Source organism: Mirounga leonina, unplaced genomic scaffold (genome assembly GCF_011800145.1).
Source record: "Mirounga leonina isolate KUSES-001 unplaced genomic scaffold, KU_Mleo_1.0 Mir_173, whole genome shotgun sequence".
Taxonomy (NCBI): domain Eukaryota; kingdom Metazoa; phylum Chordata; class Mammalia; order Carnivora; family Phocidae; genus Mirounga; species Mirounga leonina.
Genome location: NW_023270447.1, coordinates 23,982,171 through 23,996,675, shown reverse-complemented (window position 1 = coordinate 23,996,675; position 14,505 = coordinate 23,982,171). Strand labels below are relative to the sequence as shown.

At 35.8% G+C, this 14,505-nt stretch overlaps 1 protein-coding gene across 1 annotated transcript in view; it reads left to right on the top strand.

Moving 5' to 3' along the window:
* DNAI3 (dynein axonemal intermediate chain 3) overlaps positions 1–14,505 on the top strand; it is a 62,000-nt gene that overhangs the window by 25,468 nt on the left and 22,027 nt on the right. Inside the window, exons 11-13 of the mRNA XM_035018145.1 lie at positions 2,372–2,445; positions 7,815–7,959; positions 9,517–9,604. Of these exons, the coding sequence (XP_034874036.1) occupies positions 2,372–2,445; positions 7,815–7,959; positions 9,517–9,604 (307 nt within the window). The remainder of the gene's footprint in view (positions 1–2,371; positions 2,446–7,814; positions 7,960–9,516; positions 9,605–14,505) is intronic.

Below are 14,505 nucleotides of genomic sequence, written 5' to 3'. Positions count from 1 at the left end.
GCCTGGCCAATATCTGACTTTGGGATGAGACTAAGGCCAATGTTTCAACTTCAATGGCTTATAAACCACTAAAAACTGTAGGTGGTGTCAACAATGATATAATATAATAGTGGAGAAGATAAGAGTTTGATATGTAAAGATAGAGTGCAAATATTTTACACCCTGAGGCTTTGTGGATTTAAAATATATAATTTCAGCTAGTTGGAGCAGGCAACTCTGAAGATCTGTGACATATAGTAATGTATTATTTTGTCAAGGCAATTTTGAACTGAATGCACCGTGAGGCTGGTGGGTGAAAACTAATCATGCAGTGAATGAGTCCAGCTGAGTGCCTAGCCTCTGCGTTGTAGTTTGGCTTTGTAGTTCTGTACCTGACTCACTAAGTCTGGTGTTAGTGAATTTGGAAACTGGTAAGCTCCCCAAATGTTTCCTTCAAGGACACTAAGGGTCTACTGTGTACTTTGAGAATATCAAAGAATATTATGACAAAGTAGAGTTATAAAAGGTAATTAGCTCTTCAACATATTCAAATGGATGATGCAAAGCAACAATACTTTTAAAAGTTATAATGGATCACAACAAATAGCCCAGACAGTTTCTATTACCTCTAAGAGTTTAACATAGGGTAACGGAAGGAACTCTCTGTTTCAACTTCATCTCAGCTCACACGGTACACACAAATTAATTCAGATGATTATAAATTTAAATAAAAATAACAAATCATAGGAAAAATATAATAAAAATCAAAATAGAATACCATAGAATATCATATTTCTGGATGGGAGATAGTTTTCTAAGGTAATTAATGTTGAAAGAAATTCAAAACATACACATGTAAATTTCTAAATTTAACAAAGAGCAAACAACAAAATGGAGGAAAATATTGGTCTAAAATATGATTTCCAGTAAATAAAACATATACTGAAAAACAATTAGTAGATAAACATGAAAATCATTCAGGCTTTCTAATATCAAAGAAATTAATAATAAAGCAACAATAATATACTATTTTGGATCATTTAATTTTTAAATAAAAATTTAATAAATAATAATACCCTGTGTTAGAAAGGATGCAGTGGTGAAACCAGTAAACTCTAACACTGCTGGTTCCAACATAAAACTTTTGGAATACAATTAGTGTGATTCTTAAATCATCCAAATTTTCAACTTTTTGAACAGTAATTCAAATTTTGGGAATTCATATTAAGAAATAATCCAATTTGTGCCTCAAGATACACCGTTACATGCACATCTTAACAAATTATGTCAAAATGTATTCATGAAAAAAGACTGGAAAAGAATATAGGTAGAATTATATTTGATATTAAACCTCCTATTTTCCAAATTTCTATAATATTATGTTGTTGTTGTTGTTTAAATCATTAAAACATAAAAGCTCAGAGCAAGCACACTTCTGAGGTCTCGCACTTTATACAGCAGGGAAGGCTCAGTAGAGGGAGAGGCAACACGGACTCTGGATTCCTTATCAGATGAGTAGAAGTTGACAGCATTTGGGAACCAGAGAGTGTTCAGGCTCCTGTGGCCGTGGCCAGGTTTCCAGGGTCTTAGTTCCTGGGACACCTACTGGCCTGAGCAGGGCAGCCCCTGTTTGCCTCCTCCCACCCGCTACTTCCACTGTTTATTTGCTGCTGGAGCCCCTACTATTGTAAGTAATCCTTACAATAGGATTACTATTTTGCTCATCAGTCATACCAGGAAGGTAGGGAATTGGGGAAAGTCATGTCTCCCCTACTGTTTCAACAGTGACACCTTCATAGATTGCCACAAAACCTTTCACCTTGTTTCAAAGCTAGCTAGTTGGAACTTGGGACCTTCTAGGACCCGGAGGAGCCATTAACCCTCCTTGGATTCTTGCCTATGCCGGGTGATTGTTGGTATCTAATGTTACACTAAATGTTATCTAATGTTACACCTTATCTGCCTAACAATGTCATCAAAACGCCTATGTTCTGTTCCACCATTAATAGTAAAAAACAAAAGACCCTACATTTCTAATTATACTGGATAATGAAATTGTGATACACCATCTATATATTATAAAACTGTTAAAATGACTTACGAGTACACAGGTAAGTGTTCAAATTACATCAACTGAAAAATCTAAGGATAGAAATTTTTATGCATGCTAGTTAAAACTATGTCAAAATGTTTCTGTGAAAAAAAACTGGAAAAATATATGGCCAAATTACATTTTATTTTAAAATTTATTCTTCAAATTTCAGTGATATTGTTATATTCTTTTAATAAAAATTAAAACAAAGAAGAAAATATTAAAAGAGTAAAATGCTATGAGAAAAGCCATTACATCCTAGGTACAAATAAATTACTTCTTGTGTCTTTAAAAAAACAGATTAACAGATTGGGTGCTGTCTTTGAGAATCGAAATGGAATATGCTGTCAACTTGTCACATGTTCAGCTGATTGGTATGTCTTTGTTAGTGTTTCTGGGTCAACTTCAAAGTCAGAGGGGGTGAGGAGGAAGGTTTCCCCACCCTTCTACCAAGCAGTACTCTGGATACCACCTGGGTGTCTCACGACTCCACTTAACTCTGACACTATCCACCAGGACTCACAGGTTAAGGTTCAGTCCTACCCAACTGCTCTCTCGAACACCTCTCCCCTATCACCGCCCACTCCCCTGCCGGCCACCTCAGATGCCAGTCACCTCAGATGCCAGTCACAAACCCAGGTCATTACCTGTACTTCTGACTGACTGGCTGTAGACTGGAGGTTCCCAAGATTCCCTCCATCAGGTTGGATTAATTTGCTAGAGCGGCTCACAGAACTCAGAGAAACATTTTACTTACTAGATTACTGGCTTACTATAAAAGGATATAACTCAGGAACAGCCAGATGGAAGAGAGGCAGAAAGCAAGGTATGGGGAAAGGTTGAGGAGCTTCCATGCGCTCTCTTGGCTCTCACCCTCCCGGATCTCCACGTGTTCACCAACCAGGAAGCTCTCTGAACCTGGTCCTCCTGGGGCTTTAGGGGGCTTCATTACACAGGTACAATTGATTAAATCTTTGGTCATTGGTGACTGAATTCAATCTCCAGCACCTCTCTCCTCCCTGGAGGTCAGGGGGTGGAACTGAAAATTCCAACTCTCTAATTGCACAGTTGGCTCCATTGACAACCCATCCCCATCCTTAGGTACGTTCCAAAAGTTGCCTCATTACCATAACAAAAGGAATCTTTACCAGTCTCAACTTCTAGGAAATTCCAAAGGTTTTAGAAGCTCTCTTCTAGAATCCTGGAGGAAGAACAGATTTATATATGTTATAATTCACAACATCACAGTCTTATTTTAAACACTACCTAAAATATTTTCATACAATATATTCTTTTTTCTTAGATACTTCTAAAATCATTATCTTTTGTTCCTTAAATAGTCCTTATCGTAGTGATTAAACCTGATATTAACAAAAGGGCAGAATATTATAGATTGTTGCTGGTTGAAAAAATATTTTTATAGATACAAATATGTTATAAAAAGAATACATATATGTGTACACACCCACCCACAAACAACTATATCCTATACTACAGGTAGTAAGTAATAAAGTTGCTGGGGCGTCTGGGTGGCTCAGTTGGTTAAGCAACTGCCTTCGGCTCAGGTCATGATCCTGGAGTCCCTGGATCGAGTCCCTGGATCGAGTCCCACATCGGGCTCCCTGCTCAGCAGGGAGTCTGCTTCTCCCTCTGACCCTCCCCCCTCTCATGTGCTCTCTCTCTCATTCTCTCTCTCTCAAATAAATAAATAAAATATTTTAAAAAAATAAAAATAAAAATAAAAAAATAAAGTTGCTGAATCAAAGAAAGAGCTGACTCAAGCCTCAGAAACAGCCCCAGGGATTTGGGTAGCAGGAATAAATGGCCAGCCCCTTCCATCTGAATGAATCAGTTCCAACCTGACTTCTGTTACACCACAAACTCACCCCTTTGGCCAAGGAGGGAATGGCCAGGCACCCTGAGTGACAGTTCCAACCTGACTGCATGGAATGGGGAAGGGATAGTTCCCCCCCAAAACAAAACAATTAGAATGCTCTTGCTAAAAAATAAAAGAGCATGAGGGTGGGGGGATTATTGCCCAAAAGGGCCACCAATAGGGCCATATGGAATATTATACAACAAGTAAAATTGTAATGATTTCATGGCGCAATGTTTATGGTATGAAGTTGATTATAAACAACAGAATGCAAAGCTATACTCTTCTTCAATAGCCTTGGAAAACATTTAGAAACACTGAACAGACTTAAAATATTACATGTTTTTTAATTTAAGTCACAGGTCCTTGATTGTTGGTTATAATGATGGCCCTTGAATTTAGAAATATTCTAGAATATTCTGGAGATAATTCCTTCAAAAGTTGTTAAAGTAAAAAAAAAAAAAAAGCTTATGCATTTAGAAAAGCTAACTTTTAGTTATTTGGAAAACTTACCAGTTCTAATCTTTATACCTCAGCCATGCCAAGGTTCTTATAATATAGAATAAGGTAAAATAAGGATCTATTAATAAAGAATATGTGACTGAACAAAAGAATGTTACTCAGCCATAAAAAAAGAATGAAATCTTGCCATTTACGTCAACATGGATGGATCTAGAAGGTATAATGCTAAGTGAAATAAGTCAGTCAGAGAAAGATAAATACCATACAATTTCACTATCCTATGTGGAATTTAAGAAACAAAAACAAACAAACAAAAAAACGCTCTTAACTATAGAGAACAAGCTGGTGGTTACCAGAAGGGAGGTGGATGGGGGGATGAATGAATTAGGTGAAGAGGATTAAGAGTACACTTATCATGATGAGCACTGAGAATGTATAGAATTGCTGAATCACTATTTTGTACACCTGAAACTAAATATAACATTATATGCTAATTATACTGGAATTAATAAATTAATTAATTTTTAAAACCCCCCAAAAGAATATGTGATTAATTTATGCAGAAAGTTCAACTGAAGTTATCTGTATTTAGCAAAATCATTTCTTTCTTTTTTTCAAAAAATTTTTAAAGATTTTATTTATTTATTTGAGAGACAGACAGAGAGCACAAGCAGGGGAAATGGCAGAGAGCATAAGCTCAGACTCCTCGCTGAGCAAGGAGCCCGATGGCCGGCTCAATTCCAGGACCCCAGAATCATGACCTGAGCCAAAGGCAGATGCTCAACCAACTGTGCCACCCAGGCGCCCCTAGCAGAATCATTTCATGAATAATGCAAATTAATGCTATAAATGAGATTCAAGATCTTTCTAATTTGGAAAAACAGTTTTAAATCAACTATAATTGTAGTTTAAAACAGATCTTTTTGTGTCATTTGTGGTGTTCTCTCAAGGATTTATATTTTGACAACATAAAAATGATTAATACTTTCAACAATTCATTAAGATGAATAAATGATTAATATTTATTAAGTCACATAAATGAATAAAAGTTTTGTTAGTCTTACTTGAGCTACTAACCATTTATCTAAATACTTACACACCTAAATTCTTTAATAATATCTTAAGTTTATTAATCAGGTTACTCATAACCTCAGTGATAGAAATAATAGAGCTAATACAGCATGTCCTTTGCCATCCTCATCATATGTTTTCACATAATTAATACAGTCACTTTTATACTAAGATACTATATAAGTATCATTATAAATGTGTTACCAAGTTTATTACATTTAAAATTATACTCTATAGATGTGTGGAGCTTTATAAAGAATTTTCATATACATTATCTCATTTGGTTTTTATAGTCAACCTGTAAGGAAGGAGAAATAACCTTTATTGGATGCTTACTATGTACAAAGCACATTAAATCCAACATTGCCTGTGTATGTATTGTTTTCCCAATGAATATACATATATTTATGTTATACATATTATATGTTTATATTATATATTATATTTGCATTATATATTTATATATATTTATAATATATAATATGTGGTTATATATCATGTCTCTTGTATATGACACCAAAAACACAAGCAATAAAAGAAAAAAGTTGAAATTCATCAAAATTTTTGTGTTTCAAAAGGCCCTATCAAAAAATTGAAAAGACAGTCCACAGAATGGAAGAAAATATTTGCAAATCATATTTCTGATTAAAAATTTCTATCCAGAATATATAAAACTCTTACAACTCAACAATAAAAAGACAAATAACCCAATGTAAAAAGGAGCAGAGGTTATCAATAGACAGTTTCCCCCAAAAAATATACAAATGGCTAATAAGCACATGAAAAGATGTTCAACATTAGCTATGAGGGAAATGCAAATCAAAACCACAATGAGACCTAAAATAGCCAAAGCAATAATCTTGACAAAGAAGAACAAAGTTGGAGGACTCACACTTCCTGATCTCTAAACTTTCTACAAAGTTACAGCTAGAGACGGATGTACTGACACTGGCATGAGGATAGACATAGAAATCATAGAGCTCAGAAATAAACCCATATGTCTATGGATGACCAATTTTCAACAAGGGCACAGAGACAATTTAATGAAGAAAGACTAGTCTTTTCAACAAATGGTGCTGGGACATCTAGATATATGCAAGCAAAAGAATGAAGTTGGACCCTTACCTCATACTGTATAAAAAAATTAACTGAAAATGGAATAAACACCTAAATGCAAGATCTAAAACTATGCAACTTTTAGAAGAAAACATAAACAAATAAAAGCATAAATGTTCATGACCTTGGATTAGATAGTGATTTCCTGCATATTACATCCAAAGCACAACCAAATGCAAATCTAAATCAATTTTGATGAGACTCCACCTCCCCCACTAGGATGGCTATAATAAAAAAGACAAAAAGTAGCAAGTGTTGGCAAGGATATGGAGAAATTGGAATCCTCACACATTGCTGATGGGAATATAAAAATAACACAGTTGCTTTGGAAAACAATCTAGCAGTTCCTCAAAAGATCAACCACAGAAATTACCATATAACCCAGCAATTACACTCTTCAGTGTATACCCAAGAGAAATGAAAACATGCATCCAAACAAAACTTATACACAAATGTTCAAAGCAGCATTATTCATAATAGTCCATCAACTGATGAATGGATAGACTGTGGTATATCCTAAACAACAGAATATTATTTGGCAATACAAAGAAATGATACACTGATATATACTACCACATAGATGAACTCTGAAAATATGCTAAATGAAAGGAGCCAGTCACCAAAAGCCACATATTGTCTGATTCCATTTATATGAAATGTCCAGAATAGACAAAACTATACAGACAGGAAGTAGATTAGTACTGTCTAGGGCTGGTGGGATGGGCTGGGGGACAGTGAGGAGTGACCGCCAATCTGTACAAGGTTTCTTTTGGGGGTGATAAAAATCTTCTAAACTTAATTGTGGTGATGGTTGCATAGCTCTGTGACTATATTAAAAACCATTGAATTGTGTACTTTCAGTGGGTGAATTTTGTGCTATATGAGTTATATCTTAATAAAGTTGTTAAAAAGATGGTGCTAAAAAATGCTGAAAAAATGCTGAAAAAGATGCTAAAGAAAAAGATGGTGTCAATCTCCAAACTCAGTTCTCATATATGATAATATTAGTGTCAATACCAGCAGGCATCAAATAACCCTATAAACTGTATAATTCTCTAAAATATAAAATGCAAAACAATCCCATGTCATAAAAATCTTAGTTTCAGAGATATTAAGATACAGCCATGATCACATTGCTTATGTATAGCAGCATAAAGTATGGTAGTTCTAAGGCTACATCTCTTACTTACACTAAATAAAATGTGAATTTTTTTAAAGCACAATATGTTTTTGGGATATCAGACCACAGAAAGCTTTAACCCCACAATTAATAGAGAAAAAGAAAGAAGAACATATTGAAATTCCTTTGGATGTACCATCTACTTTTTTGCATCTCGATCTCTCCTGGAAACCTCTCACGAAGGTAAGTAACATGCAATTTAGTCCATTCTATTTGCTTGCATATACACTTATATTTGCATATACATACATATATATACACACACTCTAGAAGTAGAGCAGCTCAAATAAACACAGGACTTTATAATTAATGTATTCATTTAACCAATAAATTCTTTTATTGAGAATTATTATGAGGCCTGCCTAGGTCAAGCCAGAAATCACAATTTTTGTGAACTCAAGATTGATATTTGTTCATGTATAAGCATGCCCCAACTTACTAATGGTTAGTATAATAATTATGCATTTGCATATGCAGTTACTTGTAAACCAGTAGGCTCTCAGGTTAGCCTGGAAAGCTAATTTTAATCTCTAATATAGGCAAAATTCTGCATATTTTTCATGTAGTAGGAAACAGTATTTTAATATCTATGACCAAACAAAAGTGAAAGTAATTGAAAGAGAAATTATTTGTACTTTTCTTGAAAGGCAGAGCTTTGAAGAAAAGCAATTTTAATTTAAGAAAGATATGGCTGTGGATGGAATATGTGTGGAAAGTATGAATGGGCTTCTGACATTGATGACCCTCTTTTTTTTAGAATGTCTAGTTCCAATTCCAAACTTAAGATTTAGTCCCTTATTTTACAAGTATCACTAGAATTATATTACCATGTATTTGCTCCAAATGGAAGAGAAAACACAGAGGGATGAGAATATTCCAGAAGGAGCTAGGATTAGAAATTAGAAATTAGAAAGAGAGGATGAGGAATTTTCTGGGGTAGGATTTACCAAGCTGTAAACTGTTTAAAAAGAAGTGAGCAAACAGAAACTTACCTGGGAATAATTGTCAGCATGTAGACAAATGTTCTGATGGAGAAATGTGGGGCAGAAGTTGTGAGGGAAAGTATAAAGAATGACAGCTTCCCATTCTGGTGCAGACCCAGGGCCACTTCTGGAACTCAGGGGCACGTGTGTCCCCAAGGTGACTCAGCAGTGCCTGGCAGATGAAAAGACCCCACACAACTTTCTGGAGCTTCATTTAAGTGAAAGATGTAGGAACCAGGAGAATAAACCATTATTTTATATTAAAACCAAAAAGGATGTATTATGAACTAGAATACACAATATTTTCAGAAATTAAACAGGATTTGGAAATGAGCCCCTGGACAAGCTCCCTTCGACTGCAGGGTTTTATTTTTATTTATTTATTTATCTTCAAAGATCTTATTTATTTATTTGTCAGAGAGAAAGAGAGAGCACGCACAAGCAGGGAGGAGGGGCAGAGGGAGAAGCAAGAAGCCTGACTCGGGGCTTGATCCCAGGACCACGGGATCACAACCCAAGCCGAAGGCAGACACCCAACCGACTGAACCACTCAGGTGCCCCAAGTTGCAGGGTTTTAGAGACTGTGGTTTAGGCACTGTCTGTGGGGAAAAGCAACTAGGAATCTGATGGAGAATGGAAAAGAGACAAAGGGAGGGAGGGAGGTGGGAAACAGCCATCTGGGGGCGGAAGGAGAAGGCAAGAATAAGTCACCCACAGGATATATGGAAATAATCTTTCTTCTATGTTTTCCCAAAAGATAAGGCTGTCTAAAGGTGAAACAAGTTTAGACCACTGCCCAACCAAGATCAGCCTGAGTGAAGATAATCTCCTTTACAAAGCACAAGGTAACTGCCTTTGCTTATTAAAATGGCATGTAATAGTTTGAGTACTAGTGATTCCTAATGTCCAGGGTGCATTACTTGCTAAGATAGTCTGATTTGTAAAAAGAATACAGAAAACCAAACCCTCCAATATGGAACTTTATAATGGCTATAATAACTATAAGGGCGCCTGGGTGGCTCAGTAGGTTAAGTATCCATATCTTGATTTGGGCTCAGGTCATGATCTCGGGGTTGTGAGATAGAGCTCCACATTGGGATCCTCACTGGGCATGGAATGTGCTTGAGATTCTCTCTCTCCCCCTCCCCCTCACTCCTCAAAAAACAAATACACACACACAAAACTATAGCCAACACATTAAAACTGCCTATATACACACACACAAAGATTTGATGACAGAATTCAGTTTAGTTTGGTTTCATAAACATTTATTGAGTATATTTTTGAGAACTCATTACATTAGAAAAAATTTTACAAAGCTGTCCTAATAAATATGGATGTGCTCGAAGTATAATTCTATAGAATGGAACATATCTCGAGTCTAACAAAGTAAGTTATGAAGTATAAGAAATAAATTACCATTCCCAGCCAGAATATAATAGAAAAATTAATATTTGTACAGCAACATGATAAAATAGAGAAATAACAATTGCCTTTTACATCTGTCTCAACTCAACCCCTACACCTTTGTTGAAGTAACTGAAGGGTACACATACAAATGTCAAAACTATTAAAATAAAGGTGTTCGTGAATATCCCACCCGAGAGCAATGCACAATGAAAATGTAGAAGAATCACTAGAAACTGAAGTACTTTCCAACTATTTGCCTTGTCAAATGGATTTCCATTTATAAATTGTTGAATGTTCAGTTAAGTGATAGAATATCTCGTAAAAAACATAATATGTATCTAATACCCTGCTTGGGCAAAACTCACTTTGAAGCTGTGTGTTTCATAGATACAACCCAAGACCTCATGCTAAAAGAAAAAAAAAATGTTTATAGACCTTTTCTAAGCACTATTAAAACATTGCATGTTTTTTATGTATTTGGGCCTGCTTCATTTCAGAAGGAATGGAAGGTGAGTTCTCTCCACTTCTTCGTAGTCAACTGTCAGCTGCAATTTATTGAATTTCGGCCATGAGTTAGGTACTGTGCTAATTAATACTGCACATGCTTTCATTCATTTACCAGGTATTTATAAAGTGCTTATCTTATGCTAGGCCCTGAGGGTGCAATGGTGTGTAAAACAGATGCTTAATGGTCATGACAACCCTGCAAACTGGGAATTTTCATTACCATTTTATGATTAAGGAAACCAAGATGAGAGAGGTTATGTGCCGTGGGTGGTTCAGTTGGTTGAGCAACTGCCTTTGGCTCAGAGTCCTGGGACTGAGCCCCAGGCTGGGCTCCCTGCTCATCGGGGAATCTGTGTCTCCCCCTCCCCCTGCTCCTGCTCTCTCTCTCTCTCAAATAAAGTCTTTAAAAGAAAAAAAAAAGGAGTAACTCATTAAATGCCCTACTCTTTTTAAATTAATGAAAAAAGATGATCATGAGGATCTTACTGCTTTTATCCAGTTGATAGTAAGGATATCACTATATCTTTTAAAAGTGTGTTTTTTTCCTTATTCACTTTCAACAAGTTTATTGAGGTATAATTGACATACAATAAAATGTAATGTTTTCAACACAGGGCTATTACATATACATATGTGTATATACATATGTACGTGTACATATACATGCCTTTGTATGGACATGTGCTTTTATTTGCTTGGGTAAATACCTAGGAACGGGATGATTAAATCATGTGGCAGGTGTATGTTTAACTTTTTAAGAAACTGCCAAAGTGTTTTACAAAGTGGTTATACTATTTTACATTCCAACAAGCCATGCAGGAGAGTTCCAGTTTTTCCACATTCTCATGAACAGATGGTATGGCTAGTCTTTTTAATTGAACTATTCTAAAATGGGTGTAGCGATATCTCATTTACATTTACCTAATGACTAAAGATGTTGAGCATATTTGCATGTATTTTTTTTGCCTCTCATATATATATATATATCTTTTTGGGTGAAGTGTCCGTATCTTTTACCCATTTTTTAGTTGTGCTGTTTTTTTATTATTGAGTTTTCAGAGCTCTTAACATATTCTGCATACTAGTCCTTTATCAGATATGTGATTTGCAAATATTTTCTCCCAGTCTGTGATTTTCACTCTGTTAAAATATTGTGTCAGGGCACCTGGGTGGCTCAGTCGGTTAAGCATCTGCCTTTGGCTCAGGTCATGATCCTGGGGTCCTGGGATTGAGCCCTGCGTTGGGCTCCCTGCTCAGCAGGGAACCTGCTTCTCCCTCTCCCTCTGCCCATTTGTGCTCTCTCTCCATCTGTCAACTAAATAAATAAAAACTTTTAAAAAATTATTAAGTGTCATTCTCCTAACACTGTCTTTTGAAAAGCAGAAGTTAATTATGAGGAAGTCCATTTTATCAGTTTGTTCTTTCATGGGTCATGATTTTGGTTTTGAATGTAACCAAAGATTGGGTTTTGTTTTTTTTTTTCTAGGAGTTTTATAGTTTTATAACTAAGTTTATGATCTTCATTGAGATGATTTTTTTCTATGCACAAATTATGAATCAGAATTCATTTGTGTGTGATGTTCCAGCACCAGTGGCTAAAAACACTATCCTTTTTCCACAGGATTGTTTTTGCACCTTTGTCAAAAATCACTTGTCCAAATATGTGAGAGTCCATTTCTGAACTCTCTCTTTTGTTCTGTTGATCTGTGTCTGTCTTTACACCAATACCGCACTGTCTCGATTACTGTAGTACTAAAGGCTTGAAATTAGTGCTAGTCCTTCAACTTTTTTCTTTTTCAAAGCAGTTTTTGACCATTCTAGGTTTTTTGTTTTCCCATGTGAATTTTGTATCTTTTGTCTTGCATAAGCCTCCTCTGACTTTGACTGGTAAATCAGTATTACAAGATCAGTATTAACAAGAATTTGGCATCTGCAATATAGAGTCTTTCAAGTCATTACTAAGGTATATCTCCCCATCTACTTAGGTCATTAATTTCTCAGTGATGTTTTATAGTTTCCAGTGTACAGGTCTTTCACTTCTTTTGACAGATTTGTCCCTAAGTCTTTCACATTTTTTGGTGCTCTAGTTAATGGTACTTCCAAATTTTTAATTTCTGATTGTTCATTACCAGTGTATAAAAATACAGTTGATTTTTGAGTATTTATTTTTATCCTACAATCTTCCTAAAATCACATTGGTTATAGTGGCTTGTTTGTAGATTTATTTGGGTTCTCTATATAGATGATAATGTCATTTGGGTTCTCTATGTAGATGATAATGTCATCTGTAAATAAGGACAGTTTTACTTCTTTTCTGATCTGTATGATTTTTTTTCTTACCTGATTACACAGCTAGAAACCTCAGGATGCAAAGTGGTTAGAGAGCATTCTTGTTTTATTCCAGATCTTAGGGAGAAAGCATTTAGTCTTTCCCCATTAAGTATGATGTTAGGCTGTAGGGTTTTTGTAGAGTCCTTTATCAGGTTGAAGAAGTTCCCTTCTATATACCAATTAATGTTGGGTTTTGTCAAAAGATCTCTCTGCATTTTTGGAGATGATCATATGCTTTTTTTTTTCCTTTTTAAACTTATTAATATGGTGAATTACTTTGATTAATATCTGAATGTCAAACTAGCCCTGGATTCCAGGGATAAACTCCACTTGGTTGTGATTTAGTAATTGTAATCCCTGAATTTTTTAAGGAACAATTTTTACACTGTTATCTCTATACTTATATCGGCATTTATTCAAGACACATATTAACTCTTGCAAAGTGCTAGGCTCTGAGGATATAGCTGTGAAAAGATAATTCCCTGCTTCTGTGGAGCTTACCTTCCGGTGTGATAGATACACGTCTATATCCACTTAAGGAAGGACCTATCTAAAATGAATCTTGAAGCATGACCCAAATGTCATCAAACAGGAATACTCCCCATCCAATGAATGCTCTCTTTCCAGACGAAGACATTTTGTGGATATTTCTTAGAGAAAGGTATACTGGCTAAATCAGTTCATAAAGGGAATGGACATAATTTTTTAGATTCTCAGCTGAGACTGTGGTTGGCTACGTCCCTTTACGTGTGTTCAGAAGTCTGTGTGCAGGCAATCCCACAAGTCCTGGAGAAAATTAAATTTCACTTGGTAATCTCAATGGATCTTGCTAACACATGTGTCTTATCACTAAAGGCAGTTACTGCGGTCATGACCTGCCTCTTGTGTAGATGGTCAACTCTGAGAGCTTTATCTGAAATCTCATTATGGTGTTTTAAATCTCCTTAGGACACACTTCCAGCCCTGTATCTACTCTGGCCAGAGTTGAACCTATTGACTAGAATACACTCGTATGTTTCTTGACCACATTTTGTTTATTGACCCTATATTGGTTCTCCTTCGACCTTCCACCAAGATTCCTAGTTCACGCTATTCCACCATCACCCTCTCGAGACCTCTCTCCAGCTGTCTGGTGCTGTGTTGCCACCTAGTGGCTGTAGGCCACGTGGCTCTCACCTGCCATGTTCAATCCGAGATAGTCCGTGCCCTTCTGAGCACTCACTTTCAGATGTTTATTCTGTTGAGGAAGACTTTGCTCTAAATGTTTTTGGAATTCCTATTTTGGAATTGCCTTCAGAGCCTCCGTTACATTCTTCTGAGCACCGTGGCATCGTAGCTAAGGATGTGGATTCTGGAGTTTGGTTTTAAATCCTAAAGCCACATTTATTATTTGACGAGGTCAAATTACTGTACCTCTCTGTGCCTTCCTTTTTTTAATAAACTTGTTTGAAAAGAGAGAGGTGAAGATAAAGGAAGTAAATAATGAAGGTAACTACCT